The following is a 25,146-nucleotide window of genomic DNA, read 5'->3' on the forward strand; positions in this document are numbered from 1 at the left end:
GCACGATGCCAACAGGTGACCCGTCCCACGAGTGGATTTAAATCCGCCTTCAAAGGGCCCCGCTCCACAGGCATAGCCAGAGACAATGTCCTGCTCCAGGGGCGAGTCCCAACTGGCACATGTTTTTCTTTCTTCCTCCTATTAATTCACGGGAACACCTTTATTCTCCTGCCCCAGCACTTCCCGCCGGCGTGGTTTATATCCTGAGAGAAGTGCCAAGGTTGGAAAGCGGTTGGTGAGCTGCTGGGAGGGCCAGGCAGGCTGGACTTTGCAGCCTCCTGCCTCCAAGGCAGCTGTGCAAACCCTCAGGACCAGGACCCTGTGCTCTGTGGGATAGGTTTGGGGGCCAGGATGAGTTCCTCCCAGGTAGCATAAGACATGCCTGCTCTTTTCCAACTCCAGCCAGCAGCCAAGCAGGAAAGGATCATGTCTTCCCTCTCCACTGTGCATTGGTGGGGCTGCTGTGATCCATCCCTTGTCCACGTGTCCCACTCTATCCCTATCCTCATGTCCTCCCCAGCTGCCCCGAACAAATTGCTCTTAGCAAACAGGCCTGGTTGCAGGGACCTCCTGAAAGTGCAGCCTCATAAATTTGGGAATGCCTTAAAATGCAGAAATGTCACACCATAGGAAGGAAAAACAGAGGGGGGGTGATAATTCAAGGGTTAAAAAGGTAGGACATGAAACATCCCTGTGGCTCTGGCCCTGGGGCAGGTGGCTGATGGCTTTGTTCCTGGAGTGCTGGGACTTTCCCAGCAGCTTGGGGCCATCTCCATGGGTGGCCCCTCCCCACAGATCCTGGGATCTCAAGCCCAACAGGTTGTAGACCCAGACTCCTAAGCCCAGGTACCCATTTGTCTTTCACCAGCACTAAAAAAAAATTTCTCAAATAGAAAGGAATGCCTTTTTTTTTCTCTTTAAACAGAGATGTCACACAGGGACAGGAATTGTGCTGTGACAGCCCATTTTGTTGTGATGGTTGGATCCCAGCAGGAGGCCTGATGCACCCAAAATGCCCCAGCTTCCCACAATGGCACAGCTGTGAGGGATGAGCAGAATAGTTTGGATTGGAGGGGACCTAAAGGTAATCTAGTCCATCCCCCTGCAATGAGCAGAGACATCTTCAGTATCACTCCTCTCCCCATGCCAACTGCTGAGACATTCTCAAATTCAGCTACACCACTTCCAGACCCATCCAGGGAGGTGTTTTGGGCTGTGAGGCCTTGCATAAAGAACTGAAATGCATCCAAGTGAGACCAGACGTTGGCTGGGTGGCCTGATGCTGCATCACCTCCATCTCTGCCCACCACTGGGCACAGCTGCCTCTGGTTCGACCCACGACAATGTGCCCACCACCATCACTGGGCCCTGGGCTCTGGAGGGGCTCACAGCTGGGGGAGTTGGAGATGCAGCCCCTTTTACCCACGACTAGCAACACGAGGGCTGGAAAAACAAACCTGACACCTGAGCCAGCGCCTAATTCAGAAGTTGCCCAGCTCAGAGTGGCCCAGCAGTCACTGACTGAGGACAGGGAGCTCACCAGGGGGGAACGAGTGCACTCTGGGGACTGACCTTGTGCAAGCAGCAGTGGCCGACCGGTCTCCCCCGGAGCGCTGCAGGAGGCTGACGAAACCCCCCAAGGCAGGGGGGCTGTAGCTGCTGGCCCTGTGCGTGAGCAAACATTGCACACCCCGCAGCAGGCCCATGCTCCCTTTGAAGATGCTGCCAGGGTCAAGGGTAGCCAACGGGCTGGTGACCAGAGGGATTTCAGCGGCAGAGGAGATCACCTGGGCTGCACAGAAGGGCAGTTTGGGAAAGCAGATTAATAAAACGTGCGGAGGCACATGCCAAGGCAAAAAAAAAAAGCTCCCTCCCCCATGCAGCTCGCCTGCACCATGTGCCTGTGACGCTCCTAGGTTCCTGGGGACAGAGCACCTGGGAAAGCCTTGCTTAAACCCCCCCAGATGCTCACACCTCCCTCTGCACCCCCTTCTCAGCCACCTGGGTGCCAGTCCCCGTGCCCACTGCCCACCTTGCCACACCTCACAGGAATCCAGGGCATTGCTTCATTCCCCAGCACCCCCCTTCCTCAGGGAGGGGGGCACTGCTACCGCCCGCTCCGGGACAATCCGGCAGCAATCCCGGCAGGCAGCACCTACCTGCCACCGGCTCTGCTCCTCAGACCTTGTGCAGGGGCTGAGCGTCTTCTGCGAGCACGTGCTCACCCTCAACAGCGACCAGGAGAAGCTGGAAGATGAGAACGTCAGGGGCAGGCGGGATTTGAGACCTAGAAATTGCTTGGCTCGGTTCGTTCTGTACAAGGGTGGAGAATATCCCAGGGAGCACTCAGCACATGCCTTTCCCCACAGTTGGAAATTGGTCACAGTGTGCATAGGCAGAGTTGTTTTTGTTGTTTTGGGGTTTTTTTTCCTTTTTTTTTTTTTTTCATTAGCACTGTTCACACTGTTAAATGCACTCCCAGCTAGGTCGGGGCTGCGTTAGCTGTGGCTGGCAGATTAATTTCAGCCTAATACACCTTGCAGCTCCATAAGTGAGAGTACAGAAATCCTCAGGGCGCTACCTAAGTGGATTAAATGGTGAATCCAGGCCTGACATTGTAAATTATAAAAGGTAACAGCCAAGCGCCGTTGTCCATATCCCTCTCTCGTGGCTGAATTAGGTCCCTGTCCTGCCACCACACATGCTTAACCCAGGCTGGTGAAGTCAGCAGCCCCAGATGCTTGTATAAGGTTACACCAGTGATTTTGCTTCAGCTGGAGAAGAGGCAAGTGAAGGCAGAGCTTGCTGCAGGGGCTGCCAGGTGTAAGGGACAGAGTCCAGCCTTTACGTTCAATCCCAAGCAAGGAAACCACAGACAAACGGCAACAGGCTCAAAAACACTTGTAATTAATGTAAGGAAATGTCAATGATGTCCTTGCTGAGCAAACAGGTTTTATGCACCCAGGAGACCAAGAATGAAAATCATGTATATAAAAAAATAATCACAGTATGTTCAAGAAAGCAGTTAATATTCAATGTTGAGTTGGCAGACCTGAGACCTTGGGCAACTCCAGTTTTAAGGTGCTATGGGCCTTAAAGGGTCACACCCATTGGTGACAATCTTTGAGGTGTCCTAAACTATTTATACGAGAACAGGATGGGGCTGTACAGGGGCAAAAAAAATCCCAAACCTCCCTCCAAAATCTTCACTCTGGGGATATAGTGCTTATGCTAGAGGAAGAGCAGGTTTGTGCACTCAGGCTGGAGTTTCCCAGATTACCAGGGCTCTAGGCCATCACCTAATGCCAAGGTGTTCAGGGTTGGGTGCTGACCACAGCTGGCAGGGAAACAGCCCCCACCCTCCCTGTGGCACCAAAAGGGACAGGCTGGGCTGCTGGGGGAGGCTGTGAGTGGCCAATGACTGCGGGTGGTGATGCTGACCCCCCGGTCGGGCAGCCTTGGACTTTGCCACCACAGGAAGCTGTGACAGCTGATGTTGGGCAAGGATAAAAAACCCAGCCCCATCCCCTCTGCTGCCCCAGGAACGTGAGCCTCTGCCACTGGCGGCCTTAGGTCTGCCAAGGGAGGGCTGCTTACCACACCAGGACAGAGGACGTGGATAATTCGGGTTTGGGCAGAGCTCCTGACGTCCTTGGTGTTGCAACCCTGCCCTTATCTTTGTATGGAGTCCGACCACTCTGCGCTCCTCTCCAAGCCCCCTTCTAAATCTGGGCTGTGCTCATGTGTCCACCTATTTTTTTTAAGCCTCTTTTTACCCATTTTTGGTTTTTTTCTAAATAGCCACACAGCTCATGTGAGCTCCTTTTGTGAGGAGATGAACAGGACAGGTGTGCCCATGCACACACTGAGCAAATCCCAGGAAGCTGCAGCCAGGCTGAACAGAGCTCCATCCTGCCAGACCTCTTGGAGTCACCTCTTGGGGAGTAATCCCATGGAAATGGCCTTGCACCCTCCCACAGTAACCATGTTGGCTCACAATCCTTGGTCCTTTCCTGGCAGAAGCCATCACAGTCCCACTAAGGTCAGTCCAGAGCCAGATGAGCACCCAAGGAGCTACACCAGCCTCTGAGGATCTCACTGGCCAACTGGTCAGTTGCCAAGTGGAAAATATGTATTTTTTAATTGTTTCAACCTTTCCCTGAGGACTTACGAGTTTTTCACGTGTGAGGCAGCCACCACTCCAGCTCCTCCCTAACCCCTCCTCTTATCTCTCAGGCTTAACAGCACAAATCCTTTTGAATTCATGATCAGAGCTACTCCTTCCCGTAGCTCTGCCTGGCACCACTAGGACAAGCAGATGTTTTGTGGCCCATGGCTGCTCCCTCCCCATATCAATTTGGTTTTTGGCATAGTGACCAGCCAATGTGCCCAGGCTGTGACCAAAGGAAAGTGAGTGTGCATCCCAAGGGGCTTGGCCCCATCCCAGAGCCATCCCCACAGCTGGCACAGAACAGGCGCTGCCAAGCCATCCTGCAGCAGAGCACAAGTCCACACACCCCAAAAAGAAAGCATCACCCAAAGGGCAACGTCTCCTCATTGTCACCAGGATGACATGCATCCCAGGAGCACCACAGGGACGAGCACAACCACCCACTGCTGTTCAACCCAACAGTTTCAACCGTGGAGTGACAGGACAAGGGGGAATGGCTTCAAACACCGCAGGGTTAGATTAGATCTGAGGAAGAAATTCTTCACTCTGAGGGTTGTGAGGCACTGGAACAGTTTGCCCAGAGAAGCTGTGGCTGCCCCATCCCTGGAAGTGTTCAAGGCCAGGCTGGGTGGGTGAAATGAGATGATCTTTACAGTCCCTTCCAACCCAAATCATTCTAGGATTCTGTGAACCAATGCAGCGTGACAGGACGTGACCCTCCCAGGGCACATGTATGTGCATGGGCAGTTCAGGTGTGATCTCTGACACGCTTTCACAAATCTCTGTTGTGTCCCTCCTGGCTTGTTACAGCACCAGTTGTCATCCTCACACAGGGCAGCCCAGCCATGCACAAAGAAACGAGCTCCCCTGCTTGGGGTGACAGAGTGTGCCGGTGCCAGGGGCCCAGGACTGTCCCCCTGGGGTGCCCAGCACCAGCTCCACAATTAATTTGGAGTTGTCCCTGTACTAACTGCCACCGTGGAGTCACAAGCCCGATGCTGAGATGCAGAGCCCTGTTGCTGCTGGGAACAGCTCCACATTCCTGATTTGACAGCGCCACCTCGTGAGGTGGCCCCGCTCCTGGGGACACTGTGGGACACTGTCCTGCCCCAGCGCTGCCTGTGCCCACCGCAGGTACCCTCCTCTGCACAGAGGCGATTCCAGGGATGCTGCACACCCTTACGTGCATGGAGGTGACAGTAACAGGGGCTGCAGCCACAGCGACAGAATGGGAAATGATGCTCAACATAACACAACTGTGTTTTGTCAGTGGGCAGAGCAAGAAAGCTCAGGACGTTCTAGGGTTGTAATGTTGGCAGAGTCTATCCCATAGTGCAGGAGAGGCCACAAAAACTCTGCTCCACACACTCCACAGGAACAGAACCCTTCCCACTCCCACTGACAGTGCAGAGCCACAGACCAGCAGACTTCTGCTACTGGGCACATCAGAGACCCCAGGCACGACAATGCCCAAAACCTGGAGGGCAGTGGCAGCCCTGCCAGGCCTGACACCATGGCATTACAGACAGCAAGATCAAATACACACCTGGGGAGCAGATTCCTCCTCCTGGAAGGGAAACTGGTCACTGCTGCTCTAAGAGGAGTTCCTTCTTCCTTTCTTTCCCTTCTTCCCACTGGAGGGTCTCCAAGGTTAGGCCTCAGTCCCAGACCTGATGAAGCAAGACAACTTGGTCTGTCCAGGGCAGGCATAGTGGAGTCTCCTATGAAATTTCATCACGACCTAAGCAGATATGCTGACAGCAACCACACACAGCACCAAGGTGCTGACAAGGACCTGGTTTGAAGGCAAGAAGTTTGCCCAAGCAGAGAGAGGGAAAGGGTTTCATTTCAGGACTGCCCAGGTGTGTTTTCAGGGCTAGCCATTAAAAAAGTGACATTTCAAAGAATCACAGAACGGATAAACACAGAAATCACAGACCAGAGGTCTTCTTGTCCAACCTCTCTGTTTAAACAGGATCCTCTAGAGCACAGTACTCAGGATTGAGTCCAGATGGTTCTTGAATATCTCCAGATATTGAGGGAGATATTGAGGGAGACTCCCTTACCTCTCTGGACAACTCATCCCAGTGCTCAGTCACCATTGCAGTAAAGAAGGTTTTCCTAACATTCATGTGGGACTTCCTCTGTTCCAATTTTTACTCACCCTACTGCTCAGCACCACTGAGAAGAGCCTGGCTCCATCCTCTTGACATCCTTCCTTCAGGCATGTACAGGCATTGATAAGATCCTCACTCAGTCTTTTCCTCACCAGGCTAAGCAGGCCTTGGAGTACAACCAAGAGGGAGATGGTGAAAGCCCTGGGGTTCCCAAGAGCCCTGCAGCTCCACTAAGAAGGTGCCAGGACAAGGGTGTCACAATCAGCACGGCAGTTTGGAACACACCCCCGGAACACAGCAGGATGATGACTGCTGGTGAGTTACCCTTTGCTGGAGGCTTCAGCCCTCTAAACACTCCCCAGAGGGGACAGTGGGGGGAAAAAGCAGTATTGGGCTTCTGAAATAAGAGCCCTCCCTGTAACACAGCTGTGCCTTCACAAAAGTGGACATTTTGTGCCAGCCCACCCCCTTGCATCCAGATCTTTCAGACACGAATAAAACTTCACAGGATAGTGCGAGGTGTTTGGCACTAACTGACACTTGCTTTGATGTCTTGGGTGGATGGAGTGGGGGCTGCAGTGACTGACACCCTGTCCAGAGCCACAACCCATCCCCAGTCTGGTGGTGCCTGCTAATTTGGCGGAATTTGTTCCAAGAACCAGAGCAAGAGGACTCAGAGGGCACCAAGGCAGTGGCAGCACCAGAGCACAGCACACAGTTCCTCTCCATGATAGCAGGGTTATACGTGGATAAGGCAGAGGAGCACAGCTTGTCCCCTCCAGTCACAGCATGTCCCTCCTCCTGCCCTACGGATGCCAGCACATTTGTGCCCAGCCTCTATGGACCGTGTACCTTTGCTATTTAGGAAGCTGGCATTCAAACTTCCCAGCTCCTGCATGCCGCTGAACCTCGTGCTTTCCAAACAGCCTGTGCCACACATCCCAGGGCACGTGGGTGCACCGGGACCCAGATTTCATGGACTGTCCAAATCCTCCCGCGTGTGCACAGTTCGAGTTGTACCACATACCCCTAAAGCCGTCCCTCTCAAAACTCCTCCTTTGGCTCACCTTGTGTGGCAACACAAAGCCCAGATAACTTTCTCTTCTCCCCCTCTAGCGGCCATAGCCTCCACGGACATGGGGCTTCTGCTGAGAGATGATGTTTTTGTTGACTTTTTCAACACGTTTCTGAATCTTCCCGTAAGTCCACTCTGCACCATAAAGCCCGGGACCTTTCTGAGCTCTCTTCAGGTGAACTCAGACTCTGTGGTGTTAAGAGACCCCGGGAGAATTGGGAATGCGCCACACTCAGGCTGGAAAACGAGGGAAAACTGAGGATCTCAACTTGGGAGACAGAGGTCTAACAGGGAATTGGATGCCCTTCTCTGTAGTGGGAACTAACTTGAACAGCTGGGCTCTGGTCTCCCCTGGCACTCTCCATCTCTTTCAGCTCTCTACTTTCGTTTTGACACAGGTTTTTGGACAGACACCCATTTACATCAGTGGCACGGGCCAGTGGGACCTCTGGCCAGGGCTGTCGAGCCACCTGGTGAGAACATGCCCCTTTGTGAGGAGGATGAGGAGGAGGGAGAAAGGGCACAGGGCAGGGGAGGGAAGGACCCGTTTTCTCATTGCCAGGGCCCCTCTCTGTCTCTCCTGTTCGTGCAGCTGGGGGATTATTTCAAACCCGGGCGTCATTTTGCTTTTAAGCCCTGGGAGGAGCACAAGCCATTTAAAGTCCTGCTGCAGCTTCTGGGGTCTATCCAGCTCTGGGTAACAGCAAAAGCGGGAGTTAAGGAGAACATATAGGGTGGCAAAGAAGGAGGACATAAATATAAGCCCCTTGTCCTCCTGAATTCAACAGGAGTGAAACCCTGTTGATCACCAAGCTGACTTAGCCCTCCCCACGGGCATCTCCCTTCCCCACAACCACGAGCGCCGCTGGCAGCGCTCAGATCCCGCAAGCAAAAGGGAACCTGCTGCTCCCACAGCTGCCGGGAAGCTGCCATGCCTCCCTGCCTGGGCTCTGGGGAGGCAGGCAGGCTGCGAGGAGAGGCAGCCTCGGAGGCAGCCCCGCAGCACCGGGGCTCCCAGGTCTGTAGGCAAAGCTCGTGGGGACACAAGCAGGGGCTGTAACTCGAGTATCCCCCTTCTCCTTCAGCACCAGGATGGCTTTCATCGCCGTACAGCAACAGGGTGCCTTCCCCACCTCCTCCCCCTGTAGCAGGGACCCGTTACTCACCCTAATCCCCAGGCAGGAGACGGCTCCTTGCTCACAGCTAATCCTGTCCCCGGGTTTGCAACGCAGGATCCCAGCCCCACGGCTTTACTGGCTTGGTTGGAAAAGCACCGGCTGCCTCACTTCTGCAAATCCAGCCTGTGCCTCCACCTCGTCCTCTGCCAGAAGCTCCTGGGTTTCATTCGGTCGGGGGAAGCAGGTGAGTCATCGCGGCACGGAGGAAATCGGATCGGCTTCTTCGCCGCCGCTGGGCTTCCTCCCTCCAGGGCTGTCACTGCCTGGTGCCTGCCCAGTGGGTCGTGCCTCTGCTCCGGGTTAAAAAGGCGTTGCACGCCCCATTTTTAGGGATGCAGCAGATCCCGGGGTTTCCATGGGATGCGCAGGGCTTTACTCTGCCACCCGGGTTAATACAGGCTCGCTGTGGAGTTGAGCTGAAGTAGCTGCTTAGCAAGTGTTTACCATGGAGTCCATGGGTGGAGCAGGGATGGAGGGCATCCCGGGGCGTGGGAAACTGAGGTGCTGATGTGTCAGGTTTGCTGCTGTGCAGGGTGCTCTGGGACAACAGGCCGTGGTCTCTCTTAGCAGCAAGAAGTCTGAATTGTGCTCACTGTACCCCTAAAATGAGGTATCTCAGTCCAGCCAAGTCTTTTGTCAGCCTGCATGTCAACTGCCACTGGAAAAAAAGCTACAGCAGCAGGAAAGCAGATTCTCTTTACAAAAAAATAAGCAATTTAATAAGGCTTTTCTTGAATATATCACTGCTGTTGCTCTGGTCAGGTTGAAATTAAAAGCTGGAGGAAGTTAAGGGCAAGCACAAAACTCAAGCAAAAAAGATGGATGTTTGCAAGGGGAGGAGGCACCATAGCTGGACAGACTGTCCTGGACAGGAGGAGGTTGTCCTGGCACACACCACATGTGCATCCCACAGCCTGTTTGAAACTCCCAGTTCAGGGTGATTTGCTGTTCTTCTGGCTCCTCCTGCAGGAGGGTTCCAATGGGGGTGCCATTGGGAGCTGAGGGACTTTCTTGGGATCGCTCCTGCATGCAGCCCTTGATGCCATGCTCTGCAATCTCTCCAACAGCAGAACTCCTGAACTGGCAAAGCACTGACCAGTGGCTGCTGGAGAAGTGCATCAGCGGGAGCCAGGGCATGCGGCACTTCCGAGCCTTTGTCCAAGGAACAGCAGGTAGGCATGGGATGCTCCACAGCCCCTTCTCAGCCAGCCGTGGGTCACCTGCCCACTGGGACACTGGCAGAGAGCTGGGGGCATGGATAAGCACCAGTGGGACAGGAGACACTGTGAGAGCTTTGGAAGGTGAGCCAGCAGCAGAGCTGGGAGGAAGATGCATAACCCTGGCTCCTGTCTACCCTGTTCCCTCAGTTCATCCAGGAGTTCTTCCCTTCTCTTTTTTTAAAAATTATAAACTGCTCCATCCATCCTTGGAGCTTTCAGGGACTCCCTCCAACTCCCAACCCTTGGCTGATCCACAGGGGAAGAACTGACCGACTTCTGGCTCACCACCGAAAGGCTCCTGGGTCTGGATGAGTCAGATACGAGTCAGAGGGACCTCTACCTGTCCTTGATCCACAGGCTGAAAGCCTCTCACCTGCGTGAAGGTTCCAGTGTCATCACCCTCTGCACGACCATCGCTGGTAAGAAACATCGGAGCTGGGGATGAGCAGTGCCTTTCCAGGGAGGTGGTTTTTCCTGGATGCTCCCAGGGAGATGAGATACCATCACCTGCTTTATTTGGCTGGGGAACAGTCTACATGGAGCCATCTCCCCACTGTAATTCCCCACATCTGTTTCAGGATCACTGCCTAAAGCCAAGCACATCCAGTCCGTCAGCAATAGAAGAGACATCCTAAGAAAGATGCAGGAACAGGTCCTCTTCACGATTCAGAGTTACTGGCTCCCTAAATTCTTCAGCCACTGCAAGATGGGAATAGAAGAAGAGGAATCATGCCAGCCTTTGCTGCAGGAATATCAGGAGCGTTTATTACAGGCTGACTGGCAGGAGCCCTCAGGCTTTTTGGAGACCCCCCCCACGATGCATATCAAAAGGAGCCAGCGCTCGTCAGGGCCCTACTGCGGCCAGAAGGCCAAAACAAAGATCTGGGCTCTGGTCAAGGAGAGAAGAGGCACCCAAGAAATGAAGATGCCCCGTTTTCGGGTGAAACCAGAAAGGCAGCCAAGGTCAGCTAGGAGCACAAGGGAACCACATCTGGATAAGGATGCTTTGGGATCAATTCCTCAGTCAGAGCATCCTGCAAATGCTGCCCTTAATGGCAAAGGGGGAGTAACTCCTCCCAGAAAACCTAGTGCAGAGCAGGTCAGTCATCTGGAAGACCTCTGTGAGGAAAAAATCCTCTCTAACCTGCCTTCCTCTGCACCTCTTGTCCAGCTGCCCTCCCTGAAAGGATCGGCCAAGACCTTGAGTTTCCTTCCCTGGGCCCTTAGTGCTGACACCTGTGCAGGACAACCCTTCAGAGACTTCTTGAAGCACCAGGACCGGCCCATGGAGACTCATCTCCTGGACCTGTGGCACGACCTGGAGGAATTTCTGCCCGTGGTGCTGGACTCCAGCAGAGAAAACAACTTCTTCCTCCGTCATTTGACCGGGGATAAGATATGCAAGTCCTACCTGGAGGAGGACAACATTGAGAAGCTTCCCTTGGAGACCAGGACTCTCACGGGTTTGTGGAACCATCTGATATTTGGAGAATTCTCCCCCTGGATATTCAGAGCCCAGAAGGAGATTTGCAAGGTACAAAGGGATGCTGGCAGTGGTCAGGCTGGGGGGGGTACAGCTGGCATTGTCACTCCTGCAGTGAGAAGAGGTATTCAAAAAATTAAGAGGAAAAGAGATTAGGAAGGGAAAAACTTACAGTCACAAGTCATCTTGCATTGGAACCAGTGACCAAGATGCACCAGGCCAGTGGAGAGGAGCATCCTCACTGGTTTGTAGGGCAGCAGAGCAGAGGTGAGCAGTCACTGAATATCTGTGGTGACCCTGGCTGTTAGATGCACATTCCAAGGGCCAGGGAATGACAGGGCAGTGGCCATCCTTTCAGTTCTGAGTCACTGATTCCAGCACAACACAGGTAAAACATATTTAGAACCCAAGCCCTTCTGGACAGCCCCTGAGCAGCCCAGTGGACCAGCCTGGGTGTACAGTTCCTGGCAGACCTTACAGCAAGGTGTAATCCACCCACAGCACCACCACTGTGACCTTAGGGTACCGTGGGGCTGGGGGCTGGTGATTGCTGCTGGAACACTGACTGAGGATAACCCACCTTGGCTCCTCCTTAGGTGCTCTGCTGCTTCTATGAGGAATTTCTGGCTGCTGATGATAGGACGTTCCTCCAGTTTATGGTAAGGGGGATGCACAGGGCACACAGTCATCCTTGTGGGGTGTGCAGGCATCAGGGGATGGAAAAGGTGGGAGAGAGAGAGAAGAAGGAGAAGCCCAGCATTAGCTGCTGTGGTCCAGCATCCCACAATGACCTCAGCCAACACCACCTTGGGATGATGCAGCAGATCCTGCTCTGCTCCAGCTGTCTGGAGCAGTGATCCCCAGCTCTTCCACCACAGCATCCCGTAAGTCAGCAGCACTGCAGGCACACCCTGCAAGAGCTCCCCTGAGACAGGCTGTGACCCAGCCTAAAAGCAGGGAGAAACATAATCACAGTCTTTCAGGGTAGGCAGGGGTGAAACCAACACTTCTGGGAATTAATTACCCCTCCTTTTTCCCTTGCCCACAGCAGTTACTGCTGTTAATGTAACTCATGTGCAGACACACGGGCCTGGGCCAGCACAGGGGGGAAAGAAAGAGGGCATGCAGACTTTTAGCCTATGATTCAACCACCCTCAAGTTTTCCACATTTTTTTTTTCCCACTGTGTAAAGGGATGATTTAGGAAATCAGAGTCACACAAGCACTCTTCCCAGACTATTATTCCTCCTAGCAGAGGAAATCCCTCTAATACCTACCCCAAATGCTAACCTTACACCCAGAAACCTTGCAGACAGAACCCCCCAAGAATCCTACCTGCTTGGGTGCCTGCATGAGCTGTGCAGGCAGTTTTGTCACTGCAGATGGTGTTTTTCAAACCAACTGTTTTCCCCAAAATGAACTCCCTAATCGGCAGCTGATTCTGGAAGTGTTAAGGAGAGGCTCTCAGGGCTGGTGTCCTCAAAGACCTGGCTCACAGAGTTTCAGTCAGTGAGAGCTGAGCATTTTGGAAAAGGCATTAAGTACTCTTGGTTGGAAGTTAATTAGCTGCCCAGGATTTTAAGCATCTCTTGTCAAGGAAATTACCCCTCGGAGGACAGACCTGGTCTGAGAGTGCAATTAGCACATCAGCAGGCGTGGAGGCCCCACTCTCCACAGGCACCATCCCCTGAGCCAAACTCCTCCTGGGTCTCGCTGCACTGGTGGCAGGGGAACTGCTGGGGGCTTAGCAGGGTTATTTTTGGTGCTTGCTCTCAGCAGTGTGTATCTCAGCCAGAAACCAGCTACTCTGAGCCTGCTGCTTGGCGAGTCGTGCAAACTGTTTGCCTGTGGGGAAAGACAAAACCTGCAGGAGGGTCTTCAGAGGAGTGAGGGAGGTACTCCCAGGGCACCAGCCAGAGCCAGCCTCAGGGACAGCAGCCAACAAAATGGCACAGGAGGTTACCAACCTGCTGGGGGACACCTTCAGGGCTGTTTTCAGCCCTCCTGTGTGGACTTGGACTTGCAAGCCCTTGTCTGGACTCCCTGGGGGACCTGCTGCCTGCCCCCAGTACCTCCCAGCTGCAGGCAGATGTGAGCCAGATTTAAGCAGCTGCTTAGGTAGTTTAAGGTCTATGCTGAGCTTTGTGCTCACGTAGGTTTCTTCTAGACTGTTTCAAGCTGAAGCAGAGATCCAAATCGGGTAGCTCTGTACTCTAAGGCACAGTAAACCACGTGGGCACAGCGTGGGAGATGTGGAACATGCTCTGTGCAATCACCCTGCCCTCTTCTCGCCATAGTCTCCAGGTGGTGATGTCGCAGTGCCTGAGATGCAAGGCCACACTGCTGACAGGAGTGAATGTTTCCTCCTGTCCCAGAGGATAAACCAGACCTTGAAGCTGTGCCAGTCCTTGCATGGCACAAGGAACTTGGAAGGTGTCTCCTCCGAGTACTGGCAATTACTTGCTTCTCGGGACCTCCGGAAAGGGGGCTCCACCCAGGCAGAGATGGAACTTCTCCTGTGCAGCCCAGGTAAGAAGAGGCTCTGAATTTCTGTTGGCTCGTTTTGGCTCAGTCTGGTAAAGCATATTTTATGCACCTGCAGTGACCAATGCCCCTAGACAGGCCATGGATATCGTGGAGTGGGTTGGGACAGGGTATCTGGGAGCCTTCGGCTGTAATCCAAGCTTTGGCAGCAACCTATGGGCCAAATTCCCTCCTACCAGTACCAGAGGCACCAAATGCGACATCCCCTGTGCTGGGTCACCAGATCAAACGGAAGCTGCAGCAAAGTGACTGAAATCCAAACCCAGCAATAGCTACTGCCACCCCACTTCCACATCCTGACCATCTCCTGAGGATGCTGGGGCTGGCCTTGCTGGTGGTACTGGTGTCATACCTCAGCTTGTCTTGACAAAAGTAATTGACTTGGGATCTGTCCCCTCTTCTCTCTCTGATGCAGACTTCCAGAAGATGATGTCAGAGGAGCTGGCTGTGGATAGCCCAAGCAAGGATGATGAGCTTGTGCATCTCCTAAGTGCATTACTTGGTGAGTCCAGTCCAAGCAGACAAAAAGCAGGGTGGGCTCCCAACATCACATCCTGGCAGGTGCTCCAAAATGCTGTGAGGGGACTGGACAAGCGGGAGTCTTCCCTGCTTGCATCCCATCACCTGGTAGAACATCTCCAGAAGGAGAGAGAGGCCTATCGACCCTTGACAGTCGTGTGTTTTGGGGCATTAATCCAGGCAGAGAGGGTGGGAGTGGGGAGACTTCTCTGAAGCAGATGCCAAGGAGGTCAAACCATGAGAGGTGAAGAGTCTCCACAGTATCCAGTGTCTCCCGAGCCAGGCTCACCACTCAGGCACCAGCATGGGAGCTCCAGGTCCTTCACCCTGAGGACAGCTGGGAGCAGGCTCTGGCTGTCACCTGAGGAAGAGGCCATCCCTGTTGTGTCCCCACAGCTGCTGGACCCGAGGGGAGTGTTGGAGCGATGAAGCTCCCCACTGCTGCAGTAAAGAAGCGAGCTAAAAGACACAGGTCAGGCACTTTGCAGCACAGGGCTTTGCTAGTTTTTTGCTACTTCCACTCTTTCAGGAAGCATATTTTCCCCAGTGTTTTCCAGTAGTGCCATTGCTCCCTGTTTTGTCATTCAGCCCGCTCAGATGGGTGCCCTGTGGGTCTGAACTGCAGAGTTACCAGGGAAAGGAGAAATATTAACACCCCCCTAGTTCAGATTTACTCCTCACATCTTGTGTATGTCTCATGCGCTTCATCCTCCATCAGTCCCTGAAATGCCACCTGGGCAACGCTCAGATTCCTAGAAAAATCACTTAAAATCACCCTGTAGCCACATGTAAATCTCTGTACTCGTGTCACCTCCTGGGAATACTCCAGCCATGAGCCCTCACATCTCCACTCTGGGATTTAAAGCAAATGGAAAAACGGTGGTGAGCGCCTGAGTCGAGCTGGTTCCTCAAGCCCAGTGGTTCTGCAAATGCACCCTTTCCAAATCCATCCCACTCCAAGGGGCCAGACAGCAACTGCTAAAAATGCATTTCCCTATGAACTATCAGCTAGTACATCGAAATTCCATCCAGACTCTCACCCCAGCACAACTACCAAATCACCTCTCAGCTTGCAGGGTGCTGGACTGGAGGAGGAAACACTGCAGATAAGCAGGACAGACACTCTCAAGGCTGCTACGTGCAAGAATAGAGCCCAGGGAAGGAGAGGGGATCTAGCACCCTGCACCATTGTCCAACCTCCTTTAGGAACAGAAATCCACTGGGATCCCAACCCCAGGGCTATCCCTATCGGCTGCTCCCTGCCTTAACCACCAATCCACCAAACCAGTGCCTTCCTTATACGTCCGGCTGCCCTTGATGTTCTCTCTCTCTGCTCTCCCATCTGGCAGGGTTAAGCAGCAGCAGCAGCAGGACCAGCAGCAGGAGGAGGAGCAGCTGCAGGAGCTGCTCGCCTTGACCAAAAAGCCGAAGTCCAGGCGTCGTGTGCAGAGAACCACCGCTGTCCGGCGTGAGGCACGGGACATCAAAACACGGAAACTCAAAGGAGAGAACCTCGAGGCAGAGAACCTCGATACAGAGAGCCTTGAGGCAGAAAACCTCGAGGAAGAGAACCTTGAGGAAGAGAGGATGGTAAGGAAGGACCCTGTCTGCTGGTCAGCTGGGGACATTTTCCAGGCAAGAAAGAGAGGAGATGCTGTGGGCCAAGTGGTGTCACATAAAAGGGGTGAGGGGGTCAAACTTGGAGAGTTGCAAAAAGGTGACAGGTGAAGACTCCCTCCTACAGGCTCTGGAGTCCTGCTCCATGCAGACTTCACCAAATTTGGTTAGGAGTGGCCAAGCAATTCACACTATCACCTGTGGCCACCAGTGAAACCGAGAAATGCTGGAAAGCAAAGATAGATGGATCACAAATCCCACTGCCAAGGCTGGGCTCTGTTGCTCCAGCTCAGGTCCAAACAGGAGGGCTCTGTCCAGGAGCAACCTTAATGCTGCAGCTCCCTGGCTCATGCCAGCTGTACTGTGTCTCCACAGCAGTGGGCCTGGGATGCCATTCGTGAACTCGTCAGGAGCTTCTGCAAGTTCCAGAGGGAGATGGGAAATGACGAACGCCGTGTGGAGTTTGAGAACTTTCTCTGTTGGGAACGAAGAAACCAGAGGGAAAGTATGTCTAGACTCCTGCCACCCCTTCTCCTCCCTCCCCAAGACAGTCCCGAATTTAGGTAGAGAAGTAATTGGAGGAAACCTGTGGCTTATCCCCCACCCCCATGACTCAGTTTCCTCTGCTGGAGTTATATAAAGAGCCATAAAATCGGGTATCTCAGGATGCCAGATGTTGCTGTGAACACTTAGATGTGCAGAGTTTTGCACAGAAAAGGTGCACACACACACACTTTGATGCAATATCTGGCTTTCTGATGTAGGCGCCCCATTATGCTGTTGCATCTGTCTCCAACAATATTGTATATGCAGGTTTGCATCCCTTCCACAAAAAAACAGGAAACACTAAATGGAGCTAAGGTGAGACAGGAAGAAATTGTTTTCTGGGCAACAGGGAACTGACCTACAGTGTTTTGCCAAAGGGGGTAGATCTTGAAGGTTTACATGCAGGTTTGAGAAGAGGCTGGAAAAGCAATTAGAAAAGAAAACCACAGAAATTGCTCAACACACTGAAACCCCATCTAGATCAAGAGAATTTTGTCCTTGGGGGAAGTAACACAGATTTTTACCTTTCCTTCTCCCTTGTTATCTGCTTGTGGCCTCTGTCAGAACCAGGGTAACAGCTACACAGACCAGCAGGCTTTAGATATAATGTACCGTGGCCGTTCCTGGGGGAAACAATGCACATAAACATTCTGTGGGTGCAAAGAGGAGGGTAGATGGTTATCAAGCTAGAGGGAAGGCTGCACACCGGATGGTCTGGATTCCCTGGAAAGCCTGGCTGAAGAAAAGCTGTAGTCCACGTAGGTAGAAAGACCCTCAGCAAATTAACTGCACAAAGGCAAAGGAAGCACAGGCGAGGTGAAGGAGCAGGGTGTAGCTCAGCACCAGGTGGCCACTTTCCTCGCACCCAGAAGCAGGACACAACAGCTCTTCTCCTCTCTCAGACTTGCCTGTGAGCTCGAAGCAGAGCAAGAGGCCCGCGAGTACCTCCCGCAAGGGCAAAGCCCGCCTGGAAAACGTGGTGCTGGTGAAACGCTGCATATTTGACAAAGAGGTCATTGTCGTCAACTTCCTCGTGGACGACCTCCACTTTTACCTGGAGATGGACAAGTAAGTTCCCTTTCTACCAGGTGGTCAGGTACCACCACAGAATCGTAGAATGTTTGGGTTGGAAGGGACCTTGAAGATCATCTCGTTCCAACTCCCCTGCCATGGGCAGGGACACCTTCCACTAGATGAGGTTGCTCAGAGCCCCATCCAACCTGGCCTTGGCATCAGTCTCCCTTGGCTCTGGTCCAGACCCATCTTACAGGTAGTACCCATCTCTGATGGAGACCTCCAAAGCCCCTGCTTCAACCTGAAATCATCCCCTGGCTCAGGGTTCCTGTTTGGGTATCCTAGAAGTATTTGAGGTTTGATAGTCCCAAGCAATCTAACATTTTGCCTGCACCTTTCTTGATGTGCCAGTTGTGGTGGCATTTCTCCCTTGACTTTGTCCCGTCCCCCGACAAACCTGTGGGAGCAATCCATGGCCAACATACCCTAGCCCTGCAGCCAACACACCCCCACAGGCTTTCAACTTCCTCTTTTCCCAAAAAAAGGAAATATCACCTCCCCCAGGTGAATGCTGTGATGTTGAGGGTGGTAGAAGAGGGAAGTAGCTTTTCATACCTCCTGTTTCTCTGTTCCACACCTTGTGGATTGCTTTTTCTGGCCTAGCAAACACTAAATTAAGCAAGAGCATGACTGTCTAGCCCAGCAGTTAACAGCATTTGTCTCAGAGCAGGACCCCACGTGCCTTTGCAGGTTTTCTCAGCTGGCTGATGCAGTGGAAGCTCTGGCAGCCTGCAACATAGTGTCAGAAAGGAAAATTGCTTTTCTTAAAAAGAAAGTTGCTGTCATCAACAAGCTCTTCCTAGACTCTGATATGCCCCCGAAGCTGCGGGTGAGAGCCTGGGACCTGCCCAGGAAGGCTGAAGGCTGCTCATTGCTCAAGACCATGGCATGGCAGCTGGGAAGGGTTGTGGGGAAAGAGGAACCAGGCAGAGGTCTGGATCTGCTCCAGCTAGGCATGCTGTGAGGCTTCAGGGCATGCTCTGGAGCTTGGGACTTCCACATGGGCTGCAAGGGGTGGGAAGTGATCCAGTACCAGACCCACACTAGCACTTGACCCAGACAGATTGAGAACAAGAACGTAGACAGGGAAATGGAGGGATCCCTTACCTGCTGGAGAAATGCCAGAGCTGAAGCACCAGGATGAGTGCTGCACACCACCCCCCAGTCCCTTCACTCTCCAGAGGTCATCACCATCATGCCCTCCCCATTGCATTCATCCTCTCCCCTTGCAGTAGCCACAGCTCTGCCTGTGTCCCTCTTGGACAGCACAGCACAATGCTTTCCACAGAAATCCAGGCAGGATCCTGCCCGTGTGGCTGGGGCAGTCAGCTGGGATGTAACTGGGGTCTCTGTTCTTAGAGGTTGCTGAAATGCAAGGGGGGGTCAGGGAGAGAAACCTGCCTCCAGGACCCATCAGGCATGCTGCAAACTGCTTTGGTCTCTTCTGTGCCCAGGTGAACATCTCTGAAAAAGAGAGAGAATTGGTCTGGCGTTTATCTTCCAAGGGGCCACTGACCCGTGCCATCTACCACAAGGCCAAGGCCACCATTGTCCCCATCCTGCTGTACTTCTGGAAAAGGTACCTACCTGTTCCCTCTCTCCCAAGGTGGAGGAGGCTCTGTGGATTCCAGCCTTTTTCCTCCAGCCACCTGTCACTCTGACATGCTCAAAAAATGCCGATGAGACGCTCCCCAGGAGCTCAGATGTCTGCTTGGAGGTTTGCTGTCTCCGGTATTTCCCACACAGGTTCTGCATCTGGAAAGTGATGAGGAGCTTTCGGGTCTATAAGGAGGACAGGAGCTTTCAGACCTCCAAGAAGGACATGATGCCAGTCTCTAAGAAGGACAGGGGACCAATCTCTAAGGAGGACAGGGGACCAGTCTCTAAGAAGGACAGGGGACTGGTCTCTAAGAAGGACATGATGCCAGTCTCTGAGAAGGACAGGGGACTGGTCTCTAAGAAGGACATGGTGCCGGTCTCTAAGAAGGACATGGTGCCAGTCTCTAAGAAGGACATGGTGCCAGCCTCTGAGAAGGACAGAGTGCCAGTTCCTGAGAAGGACAAGGTGCCGGTCTCTTCGCTTCCTACAAAAACCTCCTCCAAATTATCCAAGATCCGCACTCCCCGTCGGCCAAGGCCCATTCCCATTGCTCCAGGTTTTGCTCCAGGTTTGTTCTTCCAATGCACAGACACCCACACCTGGGGTCCCATGGAGTTCCTCTTAACAGAGCCAGACCCCCTCCTTCACACAGCTTGGAGGATGTATGTGGTGCAGGCTTGCTGGAAAATAGAATGGAATATTTTTATCCTGTCAGAATCAGTCAGAATTGCCCAGTGGAATTTTAGAAATTTCTTTGGTGAATAGGGAAGTGAGTGCAGAGACTTCACAAAAAAAGAGCTGTTGCATAATTCCTATTTACTTCAATAACCAAGTTAAAAATACTCAGGCAAACACCCAAAAACAGAAATAAAACAACTAATCTTTTGGGTTGCAAGTCAGATGGGAGCAGGAAAAGGAGAACCACCATGCAGCCAAACACTGGGCTCAGTTGCATTCCATGGAGGGTGCTTTGAATATCTGGAATGGAGAATAAGTTTAATCAGGATTTGAGGTGACATCTCCAGGGAAAGAGAAAGATGTTTTTTCCTTTCTCATCCACTTGTTTAGTTTCAATACACTGAATAACTCCAAAGTGAAAAACACAAAGAAAGTGGTGCTGAGCGCTGTCAGTCTGCCTGACAACCCGCTCCTTGGCTGAATATTCATTTGGAAATTGTCTAATTGATTTTTGATTAAAGGGGAAACCAAAATAGGCACATACTAATCTTGCTTTGATGGTTGAGTGGGCGTCAGCAAGTTGGTGTTCTGCTCCCTGTCATTTATCACTGTCAAGCTCTGGTTAAAAAGCAGCAGAGTTGGAGGATTTTGATAGCTACAGGCAGGTGCTTGAGCTACTGCTCCACAGCCAGGCTGGGGTGACAGACCCCTGTGCTCCAGGACTGCCAGGCCATTGTCTATTAGCTGAAACCACCTCACACCACGGGTATTCCCATGGATAACATCCATCTTGGGTTTCCACCTTGCTACAGAGCCTCACTGCACTTCAAGGACCTCCTCAGACGTGGTTCTCTTAATGCAAAAGCCTACTGCCACCAAAAAAAACCCCCAAAAACAGAAAAAAACCTAACCAAGGCTTTTTTTACAAGCTAGAGACAAGCCAGAAGCCTTGGGTTATACAGAAGCTGCTTGCTGTGTTATCCAGGACAAGGACACACATTTCCCAGGGGCTTCAGGGAACTGGAGGGGAGAGAGAGACAGTTAAACTAAAAGTGGGTTAATTTAGATTAGATGTAAGGAAGTAGTTTTTTACACTAGAGGGTGGTAAAACACTGGCACAGGTTGGCCAGAGAAGCTGTGGCTGCCCTTGTTGCTGGAAACATTCAGGGGCAGGTTGGATGGGACTTTGAGCAACCTGAACTAGTGGAAGGTGTCCCTGCTTTTGGCAGGGGGTTGGACTAGATGACCTTTAAAGGTCCATTCCAACCCAAATTATTGTTTGATTAAACCAGTACGAGCTGTTGAAAGGGTTAGGAGTGTCCCACTGCTGCCCAAGCGGGCACAGCCCATGTTTAACTACCCCGAGCCACAGAGAGTGAGTGTTTTGGGTTGCTCTGGACAAATAGAAAACATTGTGATCTCTTTCACAGGGACATTAATCTTGCAGGGACTGTTCCTGGGACAACTGTCCCCAAGCCACAGCTCCCTGTAGCATCTTGCAGGGATGAATAACAGAAGCCAGGCAGAAAAAAAAATTCCTCAGCTTGAGTAGTGTGTCTTGGGAATAGATATGTGACCCAAAATAGCTGCTGTTTCTGACTGTGCTGATGTCCAGGCCACCTTTTGCTTGAGTAACTTTTCTGTGCCTTATCACGCTCTCACCAATGACCTTTATCTAAGGGTCTTGCTTTCCTGACCTTTAGATAAAAATCTTCCTTTTCAGCTGGGGAAAAAAAAAATTACTTTGTTGCCTTTAAAAAAGCACCAAAAATGCTGGGGGAAATACCTGTAATTCCAGAGAAAACCTGCTCTCGCCCACGCCTTGCTTTTCCCTCACTGTGAGGGTTGAGCAGACTCGGTGTGTGCAGGGCTGGGAGGTGGCAGGCAGGGACCCATCTCCCATCACCAGGCGTCACTGTGGCACTGTCTGTGCCTTGTGCTCGGCGGAGGGACGGTCCTGTGGGACTGGACACGCTGCCTGACCCGTTCACAGCCATCAGCACGGAGGTGCTGCCCAGGCAGGCACAAAGCCGGGAGCACATCTCCCCCCATGTCTCCATATTCCATTTCCTCCCACATCTGCCACACAGGACCCCCCCCCCCAACTTTGCCACAGATCCAGGGTGGGACATAACACCCCTACCCTGCAGCCCCCAAACTGTTTTGCAGTTTTGGGTAACTCAGGTCCTCACTCAACCACCCTTCCTTGCCCTTCAGACGATGCCCATGTCCTCCCTCCTTTGCCATCGGAGCACTTGCTGCACAGTAACCACTCCATCTCTTATCCCCCACCAGGGAAAAGCCCTGTCCTTGTCTTCTCGCTCACAGAAGGCCTCCAGATCATGATGCCAGAGCCCCAGAAGAAAACTGAGCCTTTGGAGGAGCAAGAAGGTGAGCCAGTGCTGAAAGGAGTGCTCCTGCTCCTGAGGGGAGCTCTGGCTGCTGGGATGGGAGCTGGGATTTAGGGCCCCATGCATTAGTCCATGATAGGAAGTTTGTGTGTGTTGTTTTTCTCAGATGCAGATAAAAATCTTGAGAAGAGGCCCTCCCTCAGCAAGTGAGCGGGTAGGTGGTCACAGAGGTGTTCTACCTCCCCCAAACCACAGCAGCACAAGCTGCAACTCCTCTTAAAACCCAAAGGTTCGTGCAGGATGCTGGTCAGCCCCACCATCTCCAGTAATATTCACAGAAAACTCTCAGCCACTGCAACTCTCCACGCCCTAAACTCCCCCCCCAGGAGCACACAGCCCTGAGCTTATCCCTGATCACCCTCACCCTGCCTCCAGCAGCAGCAGCCACTGATGCAACCTCTCTCCCTTCCCTGCAGGCACCAAGGAAAGGACAGACCTCTCTAGAACAACAGCCCTCTCAAAACACCACCCACAGGGAGTGGTACAGGAGTGTGATCCAAGGAAGCTGAGCAGCCTGGCCACACTGAATAGTTTGTACTTAATCAGCAGGAAGACCTAAAAATAAAGCAACTTCAGCTTACCTGGTAACATAGCACAGCAACCTGCACCTCTGCAACCGTGACAGGGATATGCCACAACATGTGCTTCTAGCCAGGGAGACACCCTCATCCACACAAATCTCCTTCCTCACATGTATCTGTAAAATGTATCTCAGCTCCTCACCTCTCCCCACCTTCCACACAAATCAAATACTTCCTGTGCTGACGAGGCTGAGAGAGCCCACCTGGTTCACTACCCAGCTGTCCCTGGGTGATGAGATGGTGCCTGTCTTGCCAGAGCCTTTCTGATTTTCCAATCAAAATCAGCTCATGCCTGACTGGGGCTTCAGCATGTTTTTTTTTTTTTAATTTTTTTTTTAAAAACCATTATATTTACCAAACATTAACCAAATCATATCAAAGGCCTTCATATTCCCCAGGTGAAACTGAGTCAGAGTGGCTTTGCCAAGTCAGCAGGAAGCTGCAGACATCCCAGATGTTCTTTGGACCTCATGAAGTAAAGACCACAACCTTCATCAGTTTGACTCTGTCAGAGGCAAGCTCTCAGCTTTGTAATTTTGAGCTGTTTTTAACCACTTTTTAATCCCTCTGATCCTAGAAGACTGCATCCTGGGAATAACACAGGTGCATTTAAGGCAGATGACAACATGTTTCATATTTGTCACTTATGATTATCAACACTTCTGGAGGATCAAAAATACCCAAACAAATACAAAGTCCAGGAACATTTATTTAAATGAAGGGCTAGGGAAGCTGATGCCACTCCTACAACATGAAATGTGACCAGCTTATCAAAAATTGCCCTTGTGCTATAAGTTGACTTTGCCCCAGAAGCTTTCAGCCCCAACAGCTTCCTCCATTTTCGTGAGCTTTGCACTAACACTCCTGAGCCCAGCTGAGCCCGGTCCCTCAAAGGCTTCACAGATGTGCCTGAAGCTCAACACAGCAAAACTGCAGCTAAGAGCACTCTTCACTCCACTGCTTCTGTGGACTGTTTGTGGTTTTGTTTTTCAGCGCAGCAGATGGGCCACAGTGACCTTGGAGCATCCCTGTGCACACAAACATGTCCTCAGCACACAAGTGCCGGGATGGGGAGCACCTGATCCCATCACATGGGGCTGAGCCCACTGTCCCGAGGGTCACCCAGCAGGAGCAGAGGAAGAAGGCAGAGGCACAGCAAATACACAATGTACAGGCATGACAACAGGGGAATGAAGCGTGTGGGGCCAAACCAGAATGTCCTTGGGCGCCATCCATGGCCTGTAAGCCTGCCTGTACGAGGGGAAGGCAGGCAGCACCTCCCAGATGGGCACTGATGCTGGGAGCCATTGGCACAACCCACGGTTTTGGCAGCTGGCTCTGCCCCCAACTCCCCAGGACACCTCCACTCCCAGGCCGTGCCATCAGACACTGCCACACCACCCAGCTGTGATACTGTCCAGCTGCCCTTGCCACAGGTTTTCCATCCTGCCTGACCTGCTTTCACCAGGCACTTGCCCATCCTCCTGGGAGAGGCAGCCTGGTGTTTTCCCCAGCCCTGTTCCCAGTCTCCTGTATCCCCTCCTCCTCCCATGGCCTTTCTGAGCAATCTACTTTGCAGATGCTGTTCGTGGATCACATTTTTTTCTCTGACACCAGCTTGTTGGTACCTCTGGCTTCTTGGAAAGCAGGACACGAGCCTTCTCTGGAAATCCTTCCCAGCAGCCAGATTGCCGCAGAGAGATAAGTCCCAGCCTCCTCAGATTCAATCATTGCTCTTACTCAGGCATGCCTTTTAAGGCTGCCGAGTCACAGCCCTTTGGTGAAACAGCAGAATGATGGAAGAAGATGCAAAGGTCAAAGAAAGCTGGAAATGTGGCATTTTACAAGAGACTGAAGGAATCCAGCCCGTGGCCTCACCTCTCCTCGTGCAAGAGCAGAAATGTTGCTGTGGCACAAGGCCACCATGCTCCCCACAGCACCCCTGCTCCCCACATTGCTGAGACCTGGGCACACATCTCTGGGTGTCCTCCTGCCTTCTGGGCGTGAGAGACACAATGAAAAAAAGGGCAGAGAGGAAAGGAAAAAATAAAAATATTGACACAAAAGAAGTCAGCATTCTCTCGGATGCATTTTCTCTACTAGCACCTCATTGACAGTTGCATAGTCAGGCTTCCATTACATATTTAAAAGGTTCTCAGGACCATCAGAAGGACCTTTGCTCTGAGCCAGGACCCCTGATGCAGGTGAGAGTTTCTTAATGCTGCAGAGTATCTCTTTCTATGCAGGGGGGATGGGAGAACCTCATTCCTAAATGAGTGTAGAGTCAGTTTTCCAGGCAAGTTTATTTCAAGTGTTTCTCCATAGGCTAACTG

General features: G+C 52.4%; 2 protein-coding genes across 3 annotated transcripts in view; one reads left to right on the forward strand and one right to left on the reverse strand.

The window, feature by feature from the left end:
* GLUL (glutamate-ammonia ligase) overlaps positions 1-8,608 on the reverse strand; it is a 17,751-nt gene extending 9,143 nt beyond the window's left edge. The window contains exons 1-5 of one of the 2 annotated variants that reach the window (XM_018079059.3): positions 8,530-8,608; positions 6,336-6,454; positions 5,718-5,841; positions 2,160-2,247; positions 1,573-1,792 (exon numbers count right to left, since the gene is read on the reverse strand). In XM_018079059.3, the coding sequence (XP_017934548.1) occupies positions 1,573-1,706 (134 nt within the window). In that variant the 5' untranslated portion in view covers positions 1,707-1,792; positions 2,160-2,247; positions 5,718-5,841; positions 6,336-6,454; positions 8,530-8,608. Of the gene's footprint in view, positions 1-1,572; positions 1,793-2,032; positions 2,071-2,159; positions 2,248-5,717; positions 5,842-6,335; positions 6,455-8,529 lie in introns of those variants that run through there. The other variant, XM_008933912.4, reaches the window with a different exon arrangement.
* On the forward strand, positions 1,705-23,018 carry RGSL1 (regulator of G protein signaling like 1). The gene is made up of 23 exons (XM_029962220.1): positions 1,705-1,832; positions 2,094-2,262; positions 6,444-6,603; positions 6,715-6,807; positions 7,405-7,487; positions 7,762-7,836; positions 8,596-8,725; positions 9,609-9,713; positions 10,019-10,180; positions 10,340-11,295; positions 11,841-11,903; positions 13,541-13,772; positions 14,203-14,289; positions 14,703-14,778; positions 15,656-15,896; positions 16,299-16,428; positions 17,372-17,537; positions 18,234-18,372; positions 18,998-19,122; positions 19,290-19,711; positions 22,117-22,212; positions 22,339-22,386; positions 22,649-23,018. Exons 1-22 carry the CDS (start codon positions 1,705-1,707, stop codon positions 22,380-22,382), a joined length of 3,882 nt encoding a protein of 1,293 aa, XP_029818080.1. The 3' UTR covers positions 22,383-22,386; positions 22,649-23,018.
* Positions 23,019-25,146: the final 2,128 nt, after the last annotated feature.

The sequence above is a fragment of the Manacus vitellinus genome, unplaced genomic scaffold (assembly GCF_001715985.3).
Source record: "Manacus vitellinus isolate BGI_N305 unplaced genomic scaffold, ASM171598v3 scaffold_44_pilon, whole genome shotgun sequence".
Classification (NCBI taxonomy): domain Eukaryota; kingdom Metazoa; phylum Chordata; class Aves; order Passeriformes; family Pipridae; genus Manacus; species Manacus vitellinus.